The sequence below is a fragment of the Geotrypetes seraphini genome, chromosome 3 (assembly GCF_902459505.1).
Source record: "Geotrypetes seraphini chromosome 3, aGeoSer1.1, whole genome shotgun sequence".
Classification (NCBI taxonomy): domain Eukaryota; kingdom Metazoa; phylum Chordata; class Amphibia; order Gymnophiona; family Dermophiidae; genus Geotrypetes; species Geotrypetes seraphini.
In genome coordinates, this window is record NC_047086.1 from 405,276,102 (window position 1) to 405,297,245 (window position 21,144).

The 21,144-nt window shown below is 44.3% G+C and overlaps 1 protein-coding gene across 1 annotated transcript in view; it reads right to left on the bottom strand.

Annotated features, from left to right (window-relative positions):
- The window catches only part of RSPH9 (radial spoke head component 9), a 152,333-nt gene that overhangs the window by 129,531 nt on the left and 1,658 nt on the right, over positions 1-21,144 (bottom strand). The window contains exon 2 of the mRNA XM_033935384.1: positions 19,399-19,567. Within this exon, the coding sequence (XP_033791275.1) occupies positions 19,399-19,567 (169 nt within the window). The remainder of the gene's footprint in view (positions 1-19,398; positions 19,568-21,144) is intronic.

Consider the following 21,144-nt stretch of genomic DNA (forward strand, 5'->3'; position numbering starts at 1 on the left):
CCCTGGTGCTGAGTTGAAGTAGAAGGGAGAACCAAGGTTGTCTGGGCCACCGAGGAGCTATCAGAATCATGGTGGCATGGTCTGATTTCAACTTGACCAGAGTCTTGAGAATCAGAGGAAACGGAGGAAAAGCATAAAGGAACTGATTCCTCCAGTCCAGTAGAAACGCATCCGCTTCGAGACGTTGAGGAGTATAGATGCGGGAGCAAAATTGAGGCAGTTTGAAGTTGAGAGGTGACGCAAACAGATCTATCTGCGGAGTCCCCCAACGAGCAAAAATTTGGTGAAGAGTAGGAGAATTGAGTGTCCATTCGTGAGGTTGTAGAAGACGACTCAATTTGTCCGCCAAACAGTTGTGTTGACCCTGAATGTAAACTGCTCTGAGGAAGATGTTGTGGAGAATCGCCCACTGCCACAATTTCAGAGCCTCTTGACAGAGGGAGTGAGATCCCGTCCCTCCCTGTTTGTTTACATAATACATGGCTACTTGATTGTCGGTACGTACTAGAATCACCATGTCGTGAAGTAGATGCTGAAAAGCTTTGAGAGCATAGAATATCGCTCTGAGTTCCATCAGATTTATAGGACACCTCCGGTCTGCTTGGGTCCAGAGCCCTTGAGTGCAAAGACCGTCCACATGGGCTCCCCATGCGTACATTGACGAGTCGGTTGTGAGGACCTTCTGATGAGGAAGAGGGTAAAACAGTAAACCTCTTGAAAGATTCAAAGAGAGCATCCACCAACGGAGAGACTTCTTTAATGAAGGAGTGATGGAAATTAGTCGGGTTGGAGGATCCACTGATTGTTGCCATTGAGATGCCAGTGTCCATTGAGGAATGCGAAGATGAAGTCTGGCAAAGGGAACCACATGAACTGTAGAAGCCATGTGACCGAGTAGAACCATCATTTTCCTTGCTGGAACAGTGGAAAGTTGGAAGAATTGTTGAGAAATTTGAAGGAGTGCATCCTGACGTGGTTGTGGAAGGTATGCTCTCAGATTGATAGTGTCCAGAGTTGCTCCTATGAATTGGAGAGACTGAGAAGGAGTTAGCTGAGATTTGGTAAAATTGATGTGAAATCCCAGACTTTGTAGAAAAAGAATAGTCTGTTGGGTCGCTACAATAACCCCTGAAAGAGAGGGAGCCTTGATGAGCCAGTCGTCTAGGTATGGAAATACTTGGAGACCCTGGTTGCGAAGAGCTGCAGCCACAACCACAAGGCATTTGGTGAAAACTCTGGGGGAAGAAGCCAGTCCGAAGGGGAGAACTCTGTACTGAAGATGAAGATTTCCTACTTGGAATCTGAGGTACTTGCGAAATGCTGGATGAATAGGGATATGAGTATAGGCCTCTTTGAGATCGAGGGAGCACATCCAATCCCCTTGATCCATCAAGGAATATAGAGTTGGCAGAGTGAGCATTCGAAATTTCTCTTTGACTAGATATTTGTTGAGAGCTCTGAGATCCAAAATCGGTCGCAAATCCCCCGTCTTTTTGGGAACTAGAAAATAACGGGAGTAGAATCCCGAGTTCCTTTGGGAGAGAGGAACTTCCTCCACTGCTCGCAGGAGAAGAAGAGCTCGAGCTTCTTGAAGAAGAAGAGGAAGATGCGACTGATTTGAAAGACACTCTCTTGGATGGCGATCTGGAGGCACCTGAAGGAGTCGAAGAGAGTATCCCTCTCGTATGATGGTAAGTACCCAGAGATCTGATGTTATGAGCTCCCATTGATGATAAAATGTGGACAGGCGACCCCCTATGGGGAGGGGAGAATTTGGAAACAGAGAAATTTGAATGCTCAGGTCGAGATTGTCAAAAAGACTGAGCAGGCTTGGTGGCAGCAGGAGTCTGAGACTTTTGTTGTCGTTGTTGTGGAGGAGGCCGACGAGCAGGAGGTCTAGAAAAAGCAGGAGTTGTTTTCTGTGGATAGCGACGTGGAGTTTGTTTGAAACCTCTAGTTGGTACAGGTTTAGGTTTCGGGCGAATGAGGGAAGCAAAAGAGCGCTCATGTTCTGAAAGACGCTTTGTAGCCGCCTCAATAGAGTCATCAAATAACTCATTTCCTTGACAAGGAAGATTTGCCAATCTATCCTGAAGGTTAGGATCCATGTCCACTATACGTAACCATGCTAACCTACGCATGGCTACAGCAAATGCAGATACTCTAGACGAGAGTTCAAAGGCATCATAGGAAGCTTGTAACATGAATAGTCTCAACTGAGAAAGAGTCTTAAGGATATTTTTAAATTCTGATAGGCGATTGGTAGAGATGTCCGGGTAAAATGAAGATAAAATCTTTAGAAAATGGTTGAAGTAGGACGTAAAAATGTAGTTATAATTGAGAACTCTATTTGCCATCATAGAATTCTGGTATAAACGTCGACCAAATTTATCCATGGTACGGCCTTCCCTACCAGGAGGAACTGAAGCGTAAATCTTGGAGGGATGTGCTTTTTTCAATGATGACTCTACCACCAGAGATTGATGAGAAAGTTGAGACTTTTCATATCCTTTACATGGGACCGTTCTGTAACGAGATTCCAATTTGGATGGTATAGCAGTGATAGAATAAGGAGTTTCCATATTGCGAGTGAAGGTCTGCTGCAGAACAGGAGTCATAGGTAATCTGAGTGACTCTTTAGGTGGATGGGGAAGCTCCATATCCGCTAAGTATTCAGGAGTATATTTAGAGTCTGAATGAAGGTCTAGCTTAAGAGCTTGACCCATGTCAAAAATAAATTTGGCAAAAGAAACTGATTTTGGATCAGATGATTCCTCAGGAGAGCCACTGCGAGATTTAGGCTGAACTGAGTAGGATGGAGAAGCCTCTCTAGAGTATGTGGAAAGGTCTGATTCCATACGCATAGTGACAGAAGAAGCTGCACTGTGAGGTGGAGTAAGAGAATGTTTCCTTTTCAAACTCCTGGATGGAGAAGTACCAGGTGTACGTGGTATAGAATGAGTTGAGGTGTGTGGAGAACTGTCTCGACGGACTGGCTTCGACGGTGTTCTGGATCGAGAAGGGCTTCGAGTGGAGGCTCGATATCGAGATCCATGCTTCGTCTTTGAAGAGCGAGATAAAGAAGCCTCGGTATCCAATGTCGAAGACTCCCTCCGAAGCTTGGAGGCAGCAGGTGTTGAATGCTTCGACCGATGCTTCGGAGGAGGTGAGCCCGGAGACGACTCCGATGAAGAAATGTTCTTCGGTGTTCGGGATCGGCTTCGGGAAACTGGAAGCTCCGGTTGAATAACAGGCTGGTCAGCCCGAGGCAAGGTCGAGGATGGGACCAGTTGAGCCACTAAAGAGGTAATCTGAGTGGTGAGGATAGATTTCAACATGTCCTCCAGCATCGGCACCGAGACAGAAGATTCTGACCTCGTATGTGCAGCAGTACATTCCGAAGAGGGCGACCTCGAAGGTGAGTATTCCCTTATCTTGGAGGTACGCTTTGAAAGTGGACGTGCCGAGGACTCTGGTGGCTTCTTAGATACGGCACCTGAAAGGGAACTCGGAGACTTACCCCCCGTAGAAGACTTCGTGGAAGACGTCGTCTTCGAGGCCACCGAAGTAGAAGAGGTCGAGGCCTTCGAGACCGAAACTCCAGCCGGAGTCAGGGTTGAGGCCTTCGAGACCACAGGTGTCGAGGTCGTCGGAGTCGAGGCCTTCGAGACCGGGGCAACCGCCACGGTCGAGGCCGGATCCGAAGATTGCTCCATACCGAAAAGTTGAAAAAATTGAGCACAACGCCGCCGAAAAGCTCGTGGAGTGAGGGTAAAGCAGCGATGACAATCTTCTGGGGAATGAGAAGAACCCAGGCACTGTAAACAACGGCAGTGGGGATCGGTGACCGAAATCACCCGATTACACTGTCGACAACGTTTAAACCCGGTAAGAGGCCGGGACATGGAAAAAATAAAGTCCGTGTCGAACGAAGGAGCCTAGGCCTAGGCCCAAAGCTCGACGGCCGAACAAAAAAAAAGAAATAGTAAAGTATTTTTTTATTTTTTTATTTTATTCAAGAGAAAAAGAAAAAATAAAGGCAAACACAGCAACCGACTTTAAAATAAAAGAAACAGCCGCGGTGATGAGAAGGCAATGCTGCAGAGAAAGAAAACGTGTCTTCTTGTCTCCGCGGAAATAAACGAACTGAGGATCCTCTCAGGAGATGCGCCCCCTAGTTCGGGCGGGAAGGCACGCGCGCAGGCGCGGTGCAGTACTCGAAAGTTCGAGATCTTCAAGCAAGTTTGCTTTCGAGGCTGTCCGCTGCGGGGCTCCGTCGGTGACGTCACCCATATGTGGGAATATGCTGCCTGCTTGTCCTGGGATAACAAATAGATTCAAGTGTACAGAAAGACTCCTGCATTAAGCACTCTACTCCTTGGGCTTTCAGTCCTCTTTTGGTTCATAGAAACATAGAATATGATGGCAGAAAAGGGCCACGGCCCAAGTCTGCCCACTCTAATGACCGACCCCCCCTAAGTTCTTCCTTGAAGTGATCCCACATGCTTATCTCATTTTTTCTTAAAATCTAGCACGCTGTTGGCCTCAATTACCTGCAGTGGAAGATCATTCCAATGATCAACCACCCTTTCGGTGAAGAAATACTTCCTGGTGTCGCTATGAAATCTCCCACCCCTGATTTTCAATGGATGCCCTCTTGTTGCCGTAGGTCCTTTAAGGAAAAAGATATCTTCTTCTACCTCAATATGGCCCGTGACACATTTGAACATCTCAATCATGTCTCCCCTCTCTCTGCGTTCCTCGAGTGAGTATAGCTGCAACTTACCCAGCCATTCCTCATACGGGAGATCCTTGAGTACTGAGACCATCCTGGTGGCCATTCGCTGAACCGACTCAACTCTCAACACATCTTTTTGATAATGTGGCCTCCAGAATTGTACACAATATTTCAGATGAGGTCTCACCATGGATCTATACAATGGCATTATAACTTCGGGCTTCCGGCTGATGAAACTTCTTCGGATACAACCCATCATTTGTCTAGCCTTGGATAAAGCTTTCTCCACTTGATTGGCAGTCTTCATATCTTCACTAATGATCACTCCTAAGTCCCGTTCTGCTGCAGTTCTTGCTAAAGTCTCACCATTTAGGGTGTAAGTTCTGCATGGATTTCTGCTGCCAAGGTGCATGACCTTACACTTTTTGGCATTAAAACTTAGTTGTCAAGTTGTGGACCAATGTTCCAGTAAGAGTAGGTTCTGCACCATACTGTCGGGCATTGTGCTTTTGCCTACTATGTTGCATAGTTTAGCGTCATCGGCGAATAATGTAATTTTACCTCGAAGCCCCTGAGCCAGGTCCCTTACAAAGATATTAAATAGGATTGGACCCAAACCCGAGCCCTGCGGCACTCCACTGATCACTACAGACGTTTCAGAGAGAGTACCATTTACCACCACCCTCTGAAGTTTACCTCTGAGCAAGTCTTTAACCCATGCAGTCAATGTTTCTCCTAATCTCATCAAACTCATCTTGCTCAATAACCTGCGGTGTGAGACACTATCAAAGGCCTTACTGAAGTCAAAGTACACGACGTCCAGGGACTTCCCCATATCCAGCTTTTTCGTTAACCAGTCAATGAAACTGATTAGATTAGATTGGCAGGACCCACCCTTTGTAAATCCATGTTGATGGGGATCTCGTAGATTCTCATCGTCGTATCTAATTTGTGTTTGATTAGTGTTTCTATAAGTTTACTCACTATCGATGTGAGACTTACCGGTCTGTAATTTGCAGCCTCTGTCCTGCAACCCTTTTTGTGGAGTGGAATGACATTAGCTGTTTTCCAGTCCAATGGGACTCTTCCTGTGCTTAGGGAAAGATTTTTTTTTTTTGTAATTCTTTATTCATTTTTAAAACTTACATCAAGTGTACAATTAATAAAACATTTAAGATTAAATACATCTTACTTGGTGGGGTAGAGTTCAAACGGTTAAAATGATGATTTTGCCTGTGGTTTGCTATCAAATGAGTATAATACCAATTTTTTTCCAGGGGTCATTTTACAAAAGGTTAAATGGTATTCTTACAAAATTTGTTTGGTTGGGTAAAAGACCTAGAATTGCAAAAAACAATGGTGGAGGGAGGGGTAAATTTTCCAAATTTCTATAGGTATCATCAAGCCTATATTTTAAGACAGGGTATATATTGGATCCTCCCAGATCTCATGGAAAATGTACCAGACTGGTTGTATCTGGAATGGCGGCTCCTGTTTCCCTTACATTTATCTCATCTTATTAGTATAAATATGCCCAGAAAATATAAAAATAATAGAATTTTGTTGGATACCTGGAAAACCCTACGTTATGCTAGTAATTTAACACCAGACCCAATTTCCAAGTCATTAAATCAATCAATTTGGGTAAACTCCAAGATCAAAATTGGCGGGTTTATTTTTTTTTTTTTTTTAATTTTTATTTATAAAATTTTCATTCTTACAATAAATAAATAGCATAATATTTAGTTTATAATAATTATAGTTGTATGTACAATATCATATCATATATATTGAATCCCTTTCCCCTGTTATTTGTTTTTTTCATTTTTCCTCATATTAATTTCTATATTTCCCTCCCTAACCCTATATTATTATTATCAATGTGTTAAGATATCTGATCTTTAGAATATTTTGTCAACGGATCCCATATTTTCTTAAAATTTTTTATATTTCCTTGTTGTAATGCCAATATTTTCTCCATTTTGTATATGTGACACACCGAGTTCCACCAGAATGTATAATTTAGCTTGGTATAATCCTTCCAATTTTGTGTGATTTGCTGCATGGCGGGTTTAAAATAGTTTGGAAGCATTGGATCATTGCAGGTATACGGACTTTGAATGCTGTGATTATAAATGGATCATTGCTTAGTTTTTCACAATTGCAACATAAATTTGGTTTAAATAATTCACAAAGTTTTAAATGGTTGCAGTTGAAGCAGGCCATCAAGGAAGGGTTCCCTGAATGGAAAGTTCTTAATTCTCAGAATAGCTTGGAATTCCTGTGCTTTCAGGCGGATTTCTTGGATTTCTTCACCAAGCCGCACAGTGGTATAAATTGATATATGGATATTTGAATAAAAAACAAAGAACTGGTCTTAGGGACATTTGGAGCATTGAGCTTGGGCATCAAATTTCTGCCTTTCAATGGCCACGTTTTTGGTCTTGGAGAATAAAAACTACAAGGGCAGCATCTATGAGACAGACTTGGTTTTTTTTTGTTGCACAGAGCTTTATGGACCCCAGTTCGTTTACAGAAGTTAGATAGTTCAAGATCCAATAGATGCTGGCATTGTGGTTTAGAAGTTGGGACGTTAGATCATTTGAAATTTTTTTGTCCCTGTATAAATGCCTTTTGGAAGTTAATTGACCCCAAATTAAATCATTGTTAGAAAATCATGTTGCCCTTTCATATGATACTATATTATTTGGTACTTCAATGAGATTTAAAAGCCAAATTTCAGCGAATAATAATAAACTTTTATTAATATTAACAGGGTTGCCATTCAGCAGATTACAGGGAATTGGAAAGATTATACTAAACTGAATTATACTTTTTGGTGGAATTCAGTGTGTCATATTTATAAAATGGAAAGGGTATTTGCTCTACAACAAGGCAATTATAATAAGTTTAAAAAGATTTGGGGGCCATTGACGATTTATTCTGGTGATCAGACATCTTAAACACCTAAATATTGGACAAGATAAGGGGGGTGGGATTATGAAGGATAATAATTGATAATTGTTATTTATTAGTATATGGGTGGGAGGGGTGGGCTTCTTATATAATTATTTATTTGGAATATTACAAATAAGAATGTCAAGTGATTAATTAAGATATTTATGAATGATTGTTGTACACTTGTAATTTTTGAAAATGAATAAAGATTAAAAAAAAAAAAAAAAAAGATTAAATACATCACTTGAATTTTGGTTCCGCCAGGACATCTCTCAATTCCCTAAGCACCCTGAGATGTAGTTTGTCTGGTCCCATGGCTTTGTTCACTTTGAGCCTTGATAGTTCATAGTAGACGCTGCTGGACGTAAATTCAAAATTTCGAAATGGGTCTTCTGAGCTTTCCCTTGTCTGCAATTGATCCCGGCACCTCGCAGGTAAAAACTGAGCAGAAGTATTCATTTAGTAGTTCGGCTTTATCGGAGTCTGATTCTACATAGTTTCCGTCTGGTTTCCTAAGGCGCACTAATATACCTGAAGAAGGATTTATCCCCCTTTTTAATGTTCTTTGCTAGTTTCTCTTCCATCCGGAGTTTGGCCTCTCTGACTGCTGTTTTGACAGCTCTAGACTTGGCCAGATAGTCTTCTTTAGCTTCTAGTTTTTCTGATTGTTTGCAGGAGATAAATGCTCTTTTCTTCTTTTTTACGAGGTCCGAGATCTCCGCAGAGAACCACTGAGGTTTATTGTTTCTCCGCCGTTTACTTACTGTTTTTATATAGATGTTGGTTGCTTCGTGTAGGGTAGATTTCAGAGCTGACCACATTACCTCTACATTATTGGCCTGGTTTTGCAGCGCCCCATAGACAAAATCTCCCATGCTTTTGAAGTTAGTGCCCTTAAAGTTGAGGACCTTTGTGGATGTGTTTGATCTAGTGAAACCTTTCCTGAGGTGATACCATACCATGTTGTGGTCACTGGAGGTCCCTGATCCTCGTTTCTATTCAATTTTGTGCTTGCTTATAGTCTCAATTCCTTACATTTTTGCTCTATGTGGAAGCAAAAAGCAATGCAAAGCTGTAATCATTATACTGGTCCACTATAAGACTGATCCAGAGATGTGATGCATAGAAGCTTTTATGCAGACTTAAGAAAAGTGTGAGGGGTTAAACAGCTTTAAACAACAAGTTAGGCCCAGTGTAGGGAGATAAAGTGATGATACCCTAGGGCAGGGGTGCCCAACACGTCGATCGCGATCGACCAGTAGCTCAGGAAGGCAACGCGAGTCGATCGCGGAGCCCATCCCGGGCTCCGTGATAGACTTGTGTTGCCATCCTGATCTACCGGGCCGATCAGCCTTCCTCTCTAGTGTTCTCTCTAGGGCCTTTTAGCTGGGCGGTCCGCCCAGCTGTCATCTGCTGCTGCCGCCGCCGCTGAACATAAAAAAAAACACAAAAAAAAACCAGCTTGGAGATTTCAGCCCGTAGCGAACTTATGCTCCGTGGCTCTAACGTGTGCGTGCCGGCTTCCCTTCTCTTCCCTCCGAAACCGGAAGTTATGTCCGGGGGGGGGAAGAAGGGAAGCCGGCACGCACATGTTGAGAGCCCTGAAGCAAGCGTTCACTATGGGCTAAGGCAGAAGACAGGTTAGTGAAATATTTGCTCTTCTTGCTGCCGGGTCCTGCCTACTTTCTGTTTCCGCGAAGGCAGGACCCGGCAGCATTTCCAATCAGCCTTGGGCCAATCAGCCTTCCTCTCCCCGACGGCAGAATTGACATCGGGGAGAGGAATGCTGGTCGGCCGAAGCAGGAAGAGTTTGGGGCGGCGTCGGCTTTCGGGCCTGTTTTATTGGTGGCGGTTTGATGCCTGTTATTGGTGGCGGTTTGGGTCCTGGTCCCCGATGGCAGTGGTTTGGGGGAGGGCAGGGAGAAAGAAAGAAAAAGGGCAGGCAGGGAGACAGAAAGAAAGAAGAGAAACAGAAAAAAAAAAAGAAAGGGCAGGGAGAGAGGAAGGAAAAGTTGGGGGAGGGAATGAGGTCTGGAGGAGAGGAAGCATACAGGCTAAAAGAAGGGAAGAAAGATTGGATGCACAGTCAGAAGAAGAAAGTGCAACCAGAGACTCATGAAATCACCAGACAAGGTAGGAAAAATGATTTTATTTTAAATTTAGTGATCAAAATGTGTCTGAATTTATATCTGCTGTCTATATTTTACACTAAGGTCCTCTTTTACTAAACCGCAATAGAGTTTTTTAGCGCAGGGAGCCTATAAGCGTCGAGAGCAGCGCTGGGCATTCAACGCAGCTCCCTGCGCTCTAAAAACTGCTATCGTGGTTTAGTAAAAAGGGAGGGGAGTATATTTGTCTATTTTTGTATGGTTGTTACTGAGGTGATAGTGCATAGAGTCATCTGCTTTGACCTCTTTGAAAAACCCTGGAATAGGAATGATAATTAACATTTTCTATGCATACAGTGTGCGTTGTGTTTTTTTAAAATTTTATTGTTGGTAGATCATTTTGACTTGGTCATTTTAAAAGTAGCTCGCAAGCCCAAAAAGTGTGGGCACCCCTGCCCTAGGGCCACAGCAGAAAGATATAAAGGGGTAAGGGGTTCCTTCCTGGGCCATTTCCCTCTAAGGCTGCCTCCTTCCTATGACTGAAGAAGCGCTCTACCTTGGCATCCCCATTTGAAGTCATGTGGTTGAATTTAGGCTGCTCCTACTGATTCAGGAGAAGCTGGAAGGCTGTCTTCCCCAGCTCCCACTACCTGTCACTCAAATCACTCACCTAGCACATTTTTTCATTAGTCTTAATTCATAGTCAATTATTCTAATTAGACTAGGAAACCCGATGTATAACTACACGATGGGGGGGATGGTACTGGGAGAAGGCAAACTGGAAAAGAACTTGGGGTTTTTAGTGGATAAAACAATGAAGCCAGTGGCACAATGCGCAGCGTCCACAAAGAAGGCGAATAGAATGTTGGGCATTATCAAAAAAGGTATCACTACCAGAACGAAGAAAGTTATCCTGCCACTGTATCGGGCGATGGTGCGCCCGCATCTGTAGTACTGCGCTCAATACTGGTCGCCGTACCTTAAGAAGGATATGGCGATACTCGAGAGGGTCCAGAGAAGAGCAACAAGGCTAGAGAAGCTGGGGCTCTTTTCCCTGGAAAAGCGGAGACTTAGAGGGGACATGATAGAAACTTATAAGATCATGAAGGGTATGGAGAAGGTAGAGAGGGACAGATTCTTCAGTCTAGCAGGGGCAACAAAAACAAGAGGGCACTCAAAAAAATTGAAGGGAGACAGATTCAGAAAAAATGCTAGGAAGTTCTTTACTCAGAGGGTGGTGGACAACTGGAATGTGCTACCAGAGGAGGTGGTAGGGCAGAGTACGATTTTGGGTTTCAAAATGGGATTAGATGATTTCCTGAAGGAAAAGGGGATTGAAGGGTATAGTTAGAAGGTTACCATACAGGATATTAAAGGATTAAGGAATAGAATGTTTAGGTATAAAATCACTTACAGGTCATGGACCTGGGGGGGGGGGCGCTGCGGGAGCAGACTGCTGGGCATGATGGACCCATGGTCTGACTCGGCAGAGGCCATGCTTATGTTCTTATGGCTAACAGGAGGATTGGTTATTACAGACATGTTCATTTCTTGCTAAATAAAGAACATAATATAATCCAAAGGTTCCTTAAACTAGTCTAATATTCCTATTACTGTAACAAGGTTTAATTAAACATATTAATACGAGAGATGCAGACAGTAGTCCAGCAGCAAGAAGGATACTTTTCAGGCTTTTACACCGTCACATGTATATGATTATCTTCCAATTGGCAAGAGTTTGAATGTGTGTGCTCAGTGCAAGCAGCTCCTAGTTCCCAGAGAATGAGTCTGTTCTCTTGAGGCTAGAGTAGCTGAGGGAGACAGAGAGGTACATAGAGGAGACCTACAGGGACATTGTAGAGAACTCCCACCTCCAGTCTGGCAGCCCCTGTGCTGCCTTGGAGGATGGAGGTCTCCTAAAAGGAGAGCATAACCCTGGTGAGATAGGAAATACTCCTGTAACCAGGACCTGCCCACCAGTGGATGCAATATCCTCTTGCATTGAGGATGTGTCTCCAGAGGCTTTTGCACAGAGAGAAGTGTTAGGACATCTGTTATAATTGGTGATTTGATCATTAGGCATGTAGATGGCTGGTGGGCGTGAGGATTGCCTGGTCACTTGCCTGCCTGGTGTGAAGGTGGAGAACCTCACATATCACCTATGTATTTAGTTATTTATAGTACAGTGGAACCTTGGTTTATGAGCATAATTCGTTCCAGTAGCATGCTCGTAAACCAATTTACTTGTATATCAAAGTGAGTATCCCCATAGGAAGTAAGGGAAACTCGCTTGAAATGTTCCCCCCCGAGGCCACCGGTGCTGCTCCATCTTACCCCCCACCCCTGAGGCCACCCTCGCTGCTCCATACCCTCCCCCCAGCGATCCAGCATCCCCCCTGATCTGGCATCCCCCCTCCCGCTGCCCCCACTCCTGCCGCCGTGATCTGGCATCCCCCACTCACCCACCCAGGCACGATCTCTTACCCCGATGTGACACTGGCACCAATGCACAGGACATGCCGGTGCCTGAAAATCCTCCCTCTTCCTTAGGCTGGGCCTTCTAGTTCTCGCTCTCTCGAGATTCTCGGAGGATTTTCAGGCACCGGCATGTCCTGTGCGTTGGTGCTGGTGCCACATTGGGGTAAGAGATTGTGCTTGGGTGGGTGGGTGAGTGGGGGATGCTGGATCGCGGCGGCAGGGGGATAACGTGAGTGGAAGGGAATGCAGGATCGCGGGGGGGGGGGGGGCACTCGCAAATCAAGTCAATGCTCAGTTTGCGAGGCGCAGATTTTGCTAATGTTTTGCTCATCTTGCAAAACACTTGTAAACCGAGGTTTGATTGTATTTATATACCACTTATAGCCTAAGTGGTTTACATTCAAGTACTCAAACACTTTTACCTATCTGTTTTGGTAGACTCATATCCTACCTAATGTACCTGGGGCAATGGGGGATTGAGTGACTTGCCCAGGGTCACAAGGAGCACCATGGGATTTGAACTCACAACCTCAGGGTACTGAGGCTGTGGCCCACACACTTCCCACCTAGAAAGGATTTTATATAGTGCTGAGAAGGAGCCTGCTATCTTAGTACATGTAGGTAACGATGACCTAGGAAAATGTAGGAGGCAGGTTCTGGAAGCCAAATTTAGGCTTTTAAGTAGAAAACTGAAACCCAGATCCTCTGGGGTAGCATTTTCAGAAATGCTCCTTGTCACATGTATGAGACCCAAGAGGCAGGCAGAAGAACTCCAAAGTCTCAATACATGGTTAAGACGATTATGCAAGGATGAGGAGGTCTTAGGTTGCATGAGGCCTTGAGAGGCTATGGCAGATGGTAGTTGAAGTCCTCATAAACAAGTGCCCATTGAGATAAGTGGGCAGCCTGGAGAGAATGTGTATGGGTCTGAGCCCAAAGTACCACTTCCAAGGTTGCCACCATAAAACTAGATGTTTTTATTAATTATGACAGGGGTTGCCATTCAGCATATAACTAATAATTGGAAAAATTATAACAACCTAAATTATACATTTTGGTGGAATACAATATGTCATATATTTAAAATGGAAAGAACGATAGCAATACAAAGAGGGACATATACTAAATTTATAAAAATATGGGGGCCATTGACAAAATACTGTAATGAATAAATAGTAGGATTTTTCTTCTTCTTTTCTTCTTTTAAATATCTTTTTTATGACACACATAGAGGGGGGGGTAATGAAAATAATTTCTACATAATATGTTATAATATGTTATACAATACGTAATGTATGAATGAAAAGTAATAGAAGGGTGGAGGGAGGGAGAGGTGATAAAAATATATTTAGAATATGATATATTAGATATAAAATGATATTGTGTATTTATCAATTGTATTTTAATATTTTTACAATTTATGTAAAATTTGAAAATTAAAAATAATATATGAAAAGTAATAGAAGGGTGGGGGGAGGGAGAGGGGGAAAAATATATTTAGAAATATGATGTATTAGATATAAAAGTGATATTCTGTATTCATCAATTGTAATTTAGTATTTTGTACACTTTATGTAAAATTTGAAAATAAAAAAATAATAAGGAAAAAAAAAAACAAAAAACTAGATGGTCCCATACCTGTAGACTTCCAAATTGCACAAGTTGTGCTTTTGGTTTAGTAACTTGGCCATACGTTCATGTATGAGAAACACCAGCCCCTGAGCTGGATCCCCAGAGATTCCAAGCTCTGGGAGGGAGGCAGGTGACTCTTTGCCTGATTTTACCACCCAGCCCTTGCTTCAGGAGCAGGATGACATGAGAAATGTCCAAAGCTCCCTCTAAGGATTGGCCAGGTGCGAGCAAAGTTTCTCTCATGTAAGTGACAAATTCTAAAACATTTTTTTTTGTGTGAGCAACAAATTCTAAAAGCTCAAACTTTTCCAGATTTGCAAATATTTTTGAGACCAACCATGTAAATCTGAGCAACACTCCTAGAACGTATGAGCGATTGCTCATGTGCTCCACTTAGAGGGAATGTAGAAGGTGACCACTGTGTAGTGAGCTGCAAAGTTGGTCCAGATGAGCCAAGACTTATACATCCTGGCAGGAACCAGTGTGCCAAAACTACCACTATCACTTTTGAAAAGGGGCAGCCACCAGACCAAACCGAAGGACCTGAAACTGAAAGTGGACTTTTCCTCAAGAAATTTATCGAAACTAGAGAATGACACAGTAAGCAAACCCTGTGGTTTGTCCGTGGCCCCGGAGACGCTGCACCCCCTAGTCATCGCAGATATGGGGGAAAACTTTTCACTGCCCGCGGGAATGGTTAAAAGCTTTGACCCCACAGTTAGAATCGCCCCTCGTTCATTACCGTAAATCTCCATGCGTCCAGCGGCCATGTTGTTGTTGTCGTCATCTTCATTGCATACCCACACCATCGTTCTGTCCTTGAATCCTTCCCTAGAGTGCACTGGTTCCCAATTGGTCTCCTCTCCCTTCATCATGGCCACCCTGCGCCGTCGTTCTGCCCTTAACTCCTCCCCCTAGAGTGCACCGGTTCCCAATTGGTCTCCTCTCCCTTCATCATGGCCAACCTGCGCTGTCGTTCTGCCCTTGATTCCTCCCCTAGAGTGCACCAGCTCCTAATTTGGTCTTCTCTCCTCAAGCAGGAAGGGAAAACCAATCGCTCCTGCTACACACGATTTGAAAAACCCATTTAATGGGTTGAAGTTGTAGTGCAGCTACAGCGATTCAGATCGGAAGGACGGTGGTTGCTGTTGAGATGGAGAAAGGCCACTTGGTGGTGGTTGCTGAGATGGCACTGGATCGATACAGAAACTTCCAAAGGTAAGGCGGGCCCCAATTAAAATGTTTCTTCTGCTGGCAGCTCAACTGGAGCAAAGAACCCCCCCCCCTCCCAACCTAAATCCAACTCTCTCCCTTTCGATCTGGTATCTTTCTCTCCTTCCACCCTGCGTCCTACCTGGAGCATTTGAGAATGAGGAAGATCGAGCGAGGGAGTTAGGTTTAGGTTGGGAGATGGTTCTTTACTCCGGTTGAAGGAGTATCATCATCCTTGGCCTGAGAGAGAAAAAGAGGCCCGTCCATGGCCTGAGAGGGAAAGATACCAGCAGATTGAGAGGGAGAGTTAGATTTAGGTTGGGGAGTGGTTCTTTGCTCCGGTTGAAGGAATGTCACCATCCGTGGCCTGAGAGAGAGAGAGAGAGAGGCCCATCCAAGGCCCAAGAGGGAAAGATACCAGCAGATCAAGAGGGAGAGTTGGATTTAGGTTGGGGTGGGGTGGTTCTTTGCTCCGGTTGAAGAACTGTCACCATCCGTGGCCTGAGAGAGAGAGAGGCCCGTCCATGGCCCGAGAGGGAAAGATACCAGCAGATCGCGAGGGAGAGTTGGATTTAGGTTGGGGGGGTGGTTCTTTGCTCCGGTTGAAGGAGTGTCACCATCCGTGGCCTGAGAGAGAGAGAGGCCCGTCCATGGCCCGAGAGGGAAAGATATCAGCAGATCGAGAAGGAGAGTTGGATTTAGGTTGGAGGGTGGTTCTTTGCTCCGGTTGAAGGAGTGTCACCATCCGTGGCCTGAGAGAGAGGCCCGTCCATGGCCCGAGAGGGAAAGATACCAGCAGATCGAGAGGGAGAGTTGGATTTAGGTTGGGGGATGGATCTTTGCTTCGGTTGAAGGAGTGTCACCATCCGTGGCCTGAGAGAGAGAGAGAGAGGCCCATCCGTGGCCCGAGAGGGAAAGATACCAGAAGATCGAGAGGGAGAGTTGGATTTAGGTTGGGGGGTGGTTCTTTGCTCCGGTTGAAGGAGTGTCACCATCCGTGGCCTGAGAGAGAGAGAGGCCCGTCCAAGGCCTGTCCATAGCCCGAGAGGGAAAGATACCAGCAGATCGAGAGGGAGAGTTGGATTTAGGTTGGGGGGGTTCTTTGCTCCTGTTAAAGTAGTCTCCTTGTCCGTTGCCCTATGGATGCTGTGCGGATGGGGAGGTGAAGGGGATGGGGTGGTGAAGGGGCATTCAACATCAGCAAGCAGCACATTAAAATCCAGAGGTAGTGCCATTTTGCACCAATGCAGAGAAATGAGCACAATCCTGGAGCATTAATACCAAATCTGAGAAGGTGTAGAGCATAGCTTGTTCTGAAAAGATTTATAGAAAAATCTATTTATTGAAGTTTTAAAAAGCAATACAATCTTGCAGAATGCAGAATCAACAGAGAAAATAAACTATAGAACAGCATATTGACCTGTAATCCTCCTACCCCTCCTCAAACCCCAGAAAGTACGTGTTCTGGAAAGATTTAATGCCTGTTCCTTTTCTTGTGAGTATGAGACCCACCAACTTTTTTTGTGGCCTCCATGGAGAAAGTGGTAAAAAGAAACGTCAGAATGAGGGCAGCTACTACTGTGCCCAGGGTTTGAGAAGCAAAAGAATTATCATGGCACAAATCTATGCATAAGAATCAACTTTTCAAAATGGAAGTTATCCCTTCCTGGACACAGTCAAATTGCTTGCTCAATATTGTGGGTCCATCAACCACAGCACCCACAGAGTTAGCTGCTATGCATCTATGCATAGAATGCTGTTCTGTGCATGAATATCTGCCTTGCAAGAATGTTTTGTACATATAATAGCATTCCAGTGCAAAATTCTCTCAGAAGCATTGAAATTGGTCCCCAACTAGCACTACTTGGGGTAGATCCACAAAGTGAGCAATAAGTAGAGGGTAAAAATAGGCCCTTTTTGAAAGGAAAAGCAGCACTTGAAAGAAACCAAGTTAGTAAGATCTCTTTTATGTCGATTGCTTTTTATTTATTTTTATTTACTCTTAAAGGAGAAATAAGTCTTTCAAGTTTAAATTAAATTTCATAACATTCCTTTCAAACATAAGTCGGGACAAGGCTGGTTAGGGCACTTGTCCCCCCCTCCCCCTTTTACTAAGCCATGGTAGGTTTCTACTGTGGCCCAGAGCTAAATGCCCTGGTGCTGCTTTGACACACAGGAATTATATGAGCGTCTGATCTAGTTTGAATGCTAGTGGAGGCCCTCCTTCCTCTTCCGAAAGGTCAAGGACTGCTTAGACAAAATCTGGTGGAAATGGAATATCTGGATCCTTTCTGGCTTACAGCTGGCGCTTGAGAGGCAGCACCTAACAAGGCAGGGGTTTTCTCCCATGATTTACATCACCTTGCTCAAATCCCACAAGTCTTCCCATTTCCTTGGCTTACATCCTTCTCCCCATGGAAGGCTCAGATCCTGGAGGTGTCCAGTTTTCTGCAGCAGGGGTTGGTACCAGCTGGTGGCCTCCCATATTACAGTGGCAAGGTGTTATGTGTTTCCAAGGCAGCATGGTTTTTGAAAGGGGTTAGCCACCTATAGCCATCTATTCATCCATCTATCTCTCCTGAACCATCTTGAAACCCCTCCCTGTAAGACTTCGAGTCACAGGACTGATTGAGTACTCTGCCTCTTTCTCTAGTGGTATTCTATAAAAGAGAATAAGTTCATAAAGGTTTCTGGTTAAGGAATTGTTATGCCTATGGCCAGGGGGGGTAACTGAAACTCAGCATACTACTGACATGTATCCACAAGTCTGCTTATCTGCTATCTTGACCTCTTTGACCTGGGGGTTGCCCAAACAACATCAAAAGGACAGTAAAACCAGATGGGAAGCTGGTTTCTGCAACAAGTATCTGCTAGCTTGACCTCTTTGACCTGGGTGTTGCCAAAACAACAAAGAACAAAAGACCAGGACCGGGTGTGCCTGAATCGCAGGACCAGCAGTTCATGCTTTTGAACTCAGCAGCTTTGCTTTCACCCTTTATAAGGACGGGACTCTGCCCCTAACATTAGAATCCAAGACATCTAAAGGGACAGTCTCCCGTGTCTACCCACCTATCAATTGCAGGGATTCCCAATTGTGAAGGACTGGTCGTTGCCTGGGATACGGTGAAGCTATTTAATTCTTATATTCATATATATATATATAATAAAGGGTTATTGTTTATGCTTTTATATTGTCTGTGTGCTTTTCTGAGTGTCACTGATCATCCCATCTAGCAGAAATAAGTGGCGGAACAGGAATTCATTATAGCTGCAGTGGTTTGATGGGGGCATCAGTGTGATTTATGAATCCTTCCACTGTTTTAGCAGGGGCATATTGGAGTTTTCAAGCTATTAAATCAGTGATGTCACTGGGAAGAGTCAGTTTCTCTATCTTCATCTGCTGGAAGGAAGATACAACCCAATCGTCCTGTGTAGCAGGACTAAAAGAAAAGAAATTAAAGATATACCTAAATTTCATCATACAACTAACTGGTCACATTTATTTCATGCATATCCAGTAGCAAGCCACAAAACCTAATCCAAAGGAGGGCACTTTTCAGCCCATTCTGGATCTGAAGCACATCAGACTTCCACGTGGAAATGTTACGGTCTATCACCTCCCTGGATCTGACAGAGACACATCTACACATTCCAATCCACAAACGCCACCAGGGATTCTTCAGGTTTTCAATTCTGAGACTTCATTATTAGTTCTAAGCATTGCCAAGAAACCACAACCAGAGCAATTTGGTTGTTGAAATAGACTGATACTCAGCTCCAGAAATCAAGAAGACCATTGCAGACTGCAAAGGATTGCCAGAACTAGCACCTATCGAAGACTGAGAAATACTAGCCAAGTTGTTGCACAAGAGCTCTAAAGCCATTGCATCACAACTCAGTTGCAGTTTCCACCTGCTGATAAGATGGCACAAACCCAAATGTCTGGACTGGTCTGTTGGGATAATAAAAATCTATGCTTACAAATTTAGGCCTGCCATTCATTTACCTAGATTTATGAGCCTAATTTACAGTATGAACTTAGTACTGAAAACCAGTGCTAAGTTCCAAATTTCACCCCTGTTGCTGTCCGTTTTTTATGCTTCTACTGTAATTTATGAGTTTGGTGAAATGTTGTAAAAATAAATGTAGGAACTCAGTCCTAGTAAATTTTCAAAGAGGCCAATTTAGAAGCATAACTCTCAAAGTTATGCTGAAGGAACTATTACTCCTTCTCAGTGCACCAAAACAGAAAGAAAGCCACAGGACACTTACAATTTCTCCTTCTTCAGGACCTGCATCCTCATCATCATCTGTCTTCTTAGCACCAATGTATTCGTACTCGTGAGAGGGGTCCCCAGTGAAACGGCCCTGCACCATAGAAGCCTCCTGTATCATCTTTTCAGTAGCAGGAGGCAGAAGACTCCAGTCAAGGCAGTTCAAACTAACAGAGCAAGGAACAGCACCAAGCAATCAGTACCCTCACTGGGAACAGAAGACTCTTCACACTAATCAAATCACTAATTACATTTATTTTCCCTTCCATCTTGTGCTTCTGGCCAGTCACTGAGCTTCACCTTTCTACCCCAGAAATACCAATTGACACAGTTTCTGTAGGGAGATTTTTGGCCTTTTGCAGGGTAGCGTTTCTAGTCCTGAATCTTTGAGAAATCAACACTAGAAGAACTGCTCCTGGAGGAATTCTGCACAACTGCACAATGAAGAGTTTCTCCTCTGAGCAGAACTGTACACAAAAAAAGGATATAGCAGCATAGGCAGCTGACAGGCTTTATCTCCTCTCCTTTCCATTACCCTGGAAAAACAAGCCTGTCAATGTGCTCTCTTCCCTCAGCATTCACCCCCATTCTGCTTCCCATGCAAAGACAACTAGCCATGCTTAGCGATGAAGGGCAAAGAGGAAGAGAGCATCTACTGTGTTTCCCCAAAAATAAGCCCTAGCATGATTTTTTAAAGATGCCCCAATTTCAATTGTCAATTATTTGATACACTTGATGTAAGATGTAAAAATGAATAAAGATTTATTAAATAAATAAAGATGCCCCAAAAATAAGCCCTGGTTAAGATCGACCCCCCCCCCCCCCAAATGTCCCCGACTCCATCCCTAGTTAAAAAAAAAAATCATCCAGGCTTCCACTATTTCTGGGTTCCATCCCCCTGTGCAGCAGAACCCCACCGACCCTCCCACCATGTCACCGACATACCTCCGAGGCATCCAAATACAGTGTTGGCGCTCTGAACTGGCTGTTTTGCGGCCTTCCCTCTGCCGCATCACTCAGTAACGCAGCAGAGAGAAGGCCATGAAGCAGCCCGTTCAGAGCGCCACTCCTGCTGTTTTTCGATTCCTCCGAGCGGAGGCATGTCGGTCTCATGGTGGGAGGGTCGGTGAGGTTCTGCTGTACAGGGGAATGGGAGAGATAGAAAGATGCTGCACATGGGGGGGAGAGAAAGGAAAGAGGACGAATTGGAGTGGAGGAGAGGAAACACGATTGTTGTACATGAAAAAAATAAGACATCCCCTGAAAATAAGTCCTAGTGCGTTTTTTTGGACCCAAAATTAATATAAGACCCTCTTATTTTCAGGGAAACATGGTACTTGTTAGGCCAAGCCAGTGTGGTTACCATATAATCCCAGGCAGCAGAGAAGAGAGATGTTGCTCAACAAACTGTCATTCTCCTCCTCTTTGCCATCATTCATTACCAAGAGAGCCTGCTGTTCTTATATGATGTGAAATGGGAGCAACTGTTGCAGGAGGAAGGGGAAAAAACATCTAGGGGCCTTGCTAGGAATTAGAGAGATGAAGTGGGAGAGGGGAGCAAGCAAGGGAAGAGAGAAATAGGGAGGGTCGAGAGGAAGCTGGCATACAGGGAGAAAGAACAGAGGAGGAAAGAAAACTGGAAGAGCAAAGAGGGAAAGAAGTGTAGGAGGCTGTTCAGGTCTTTAAGTAGGGTGTAGAGCTGAGAAGGATCCAGCCTGAGGAAAGACTGGTGCTGATGGGGGGA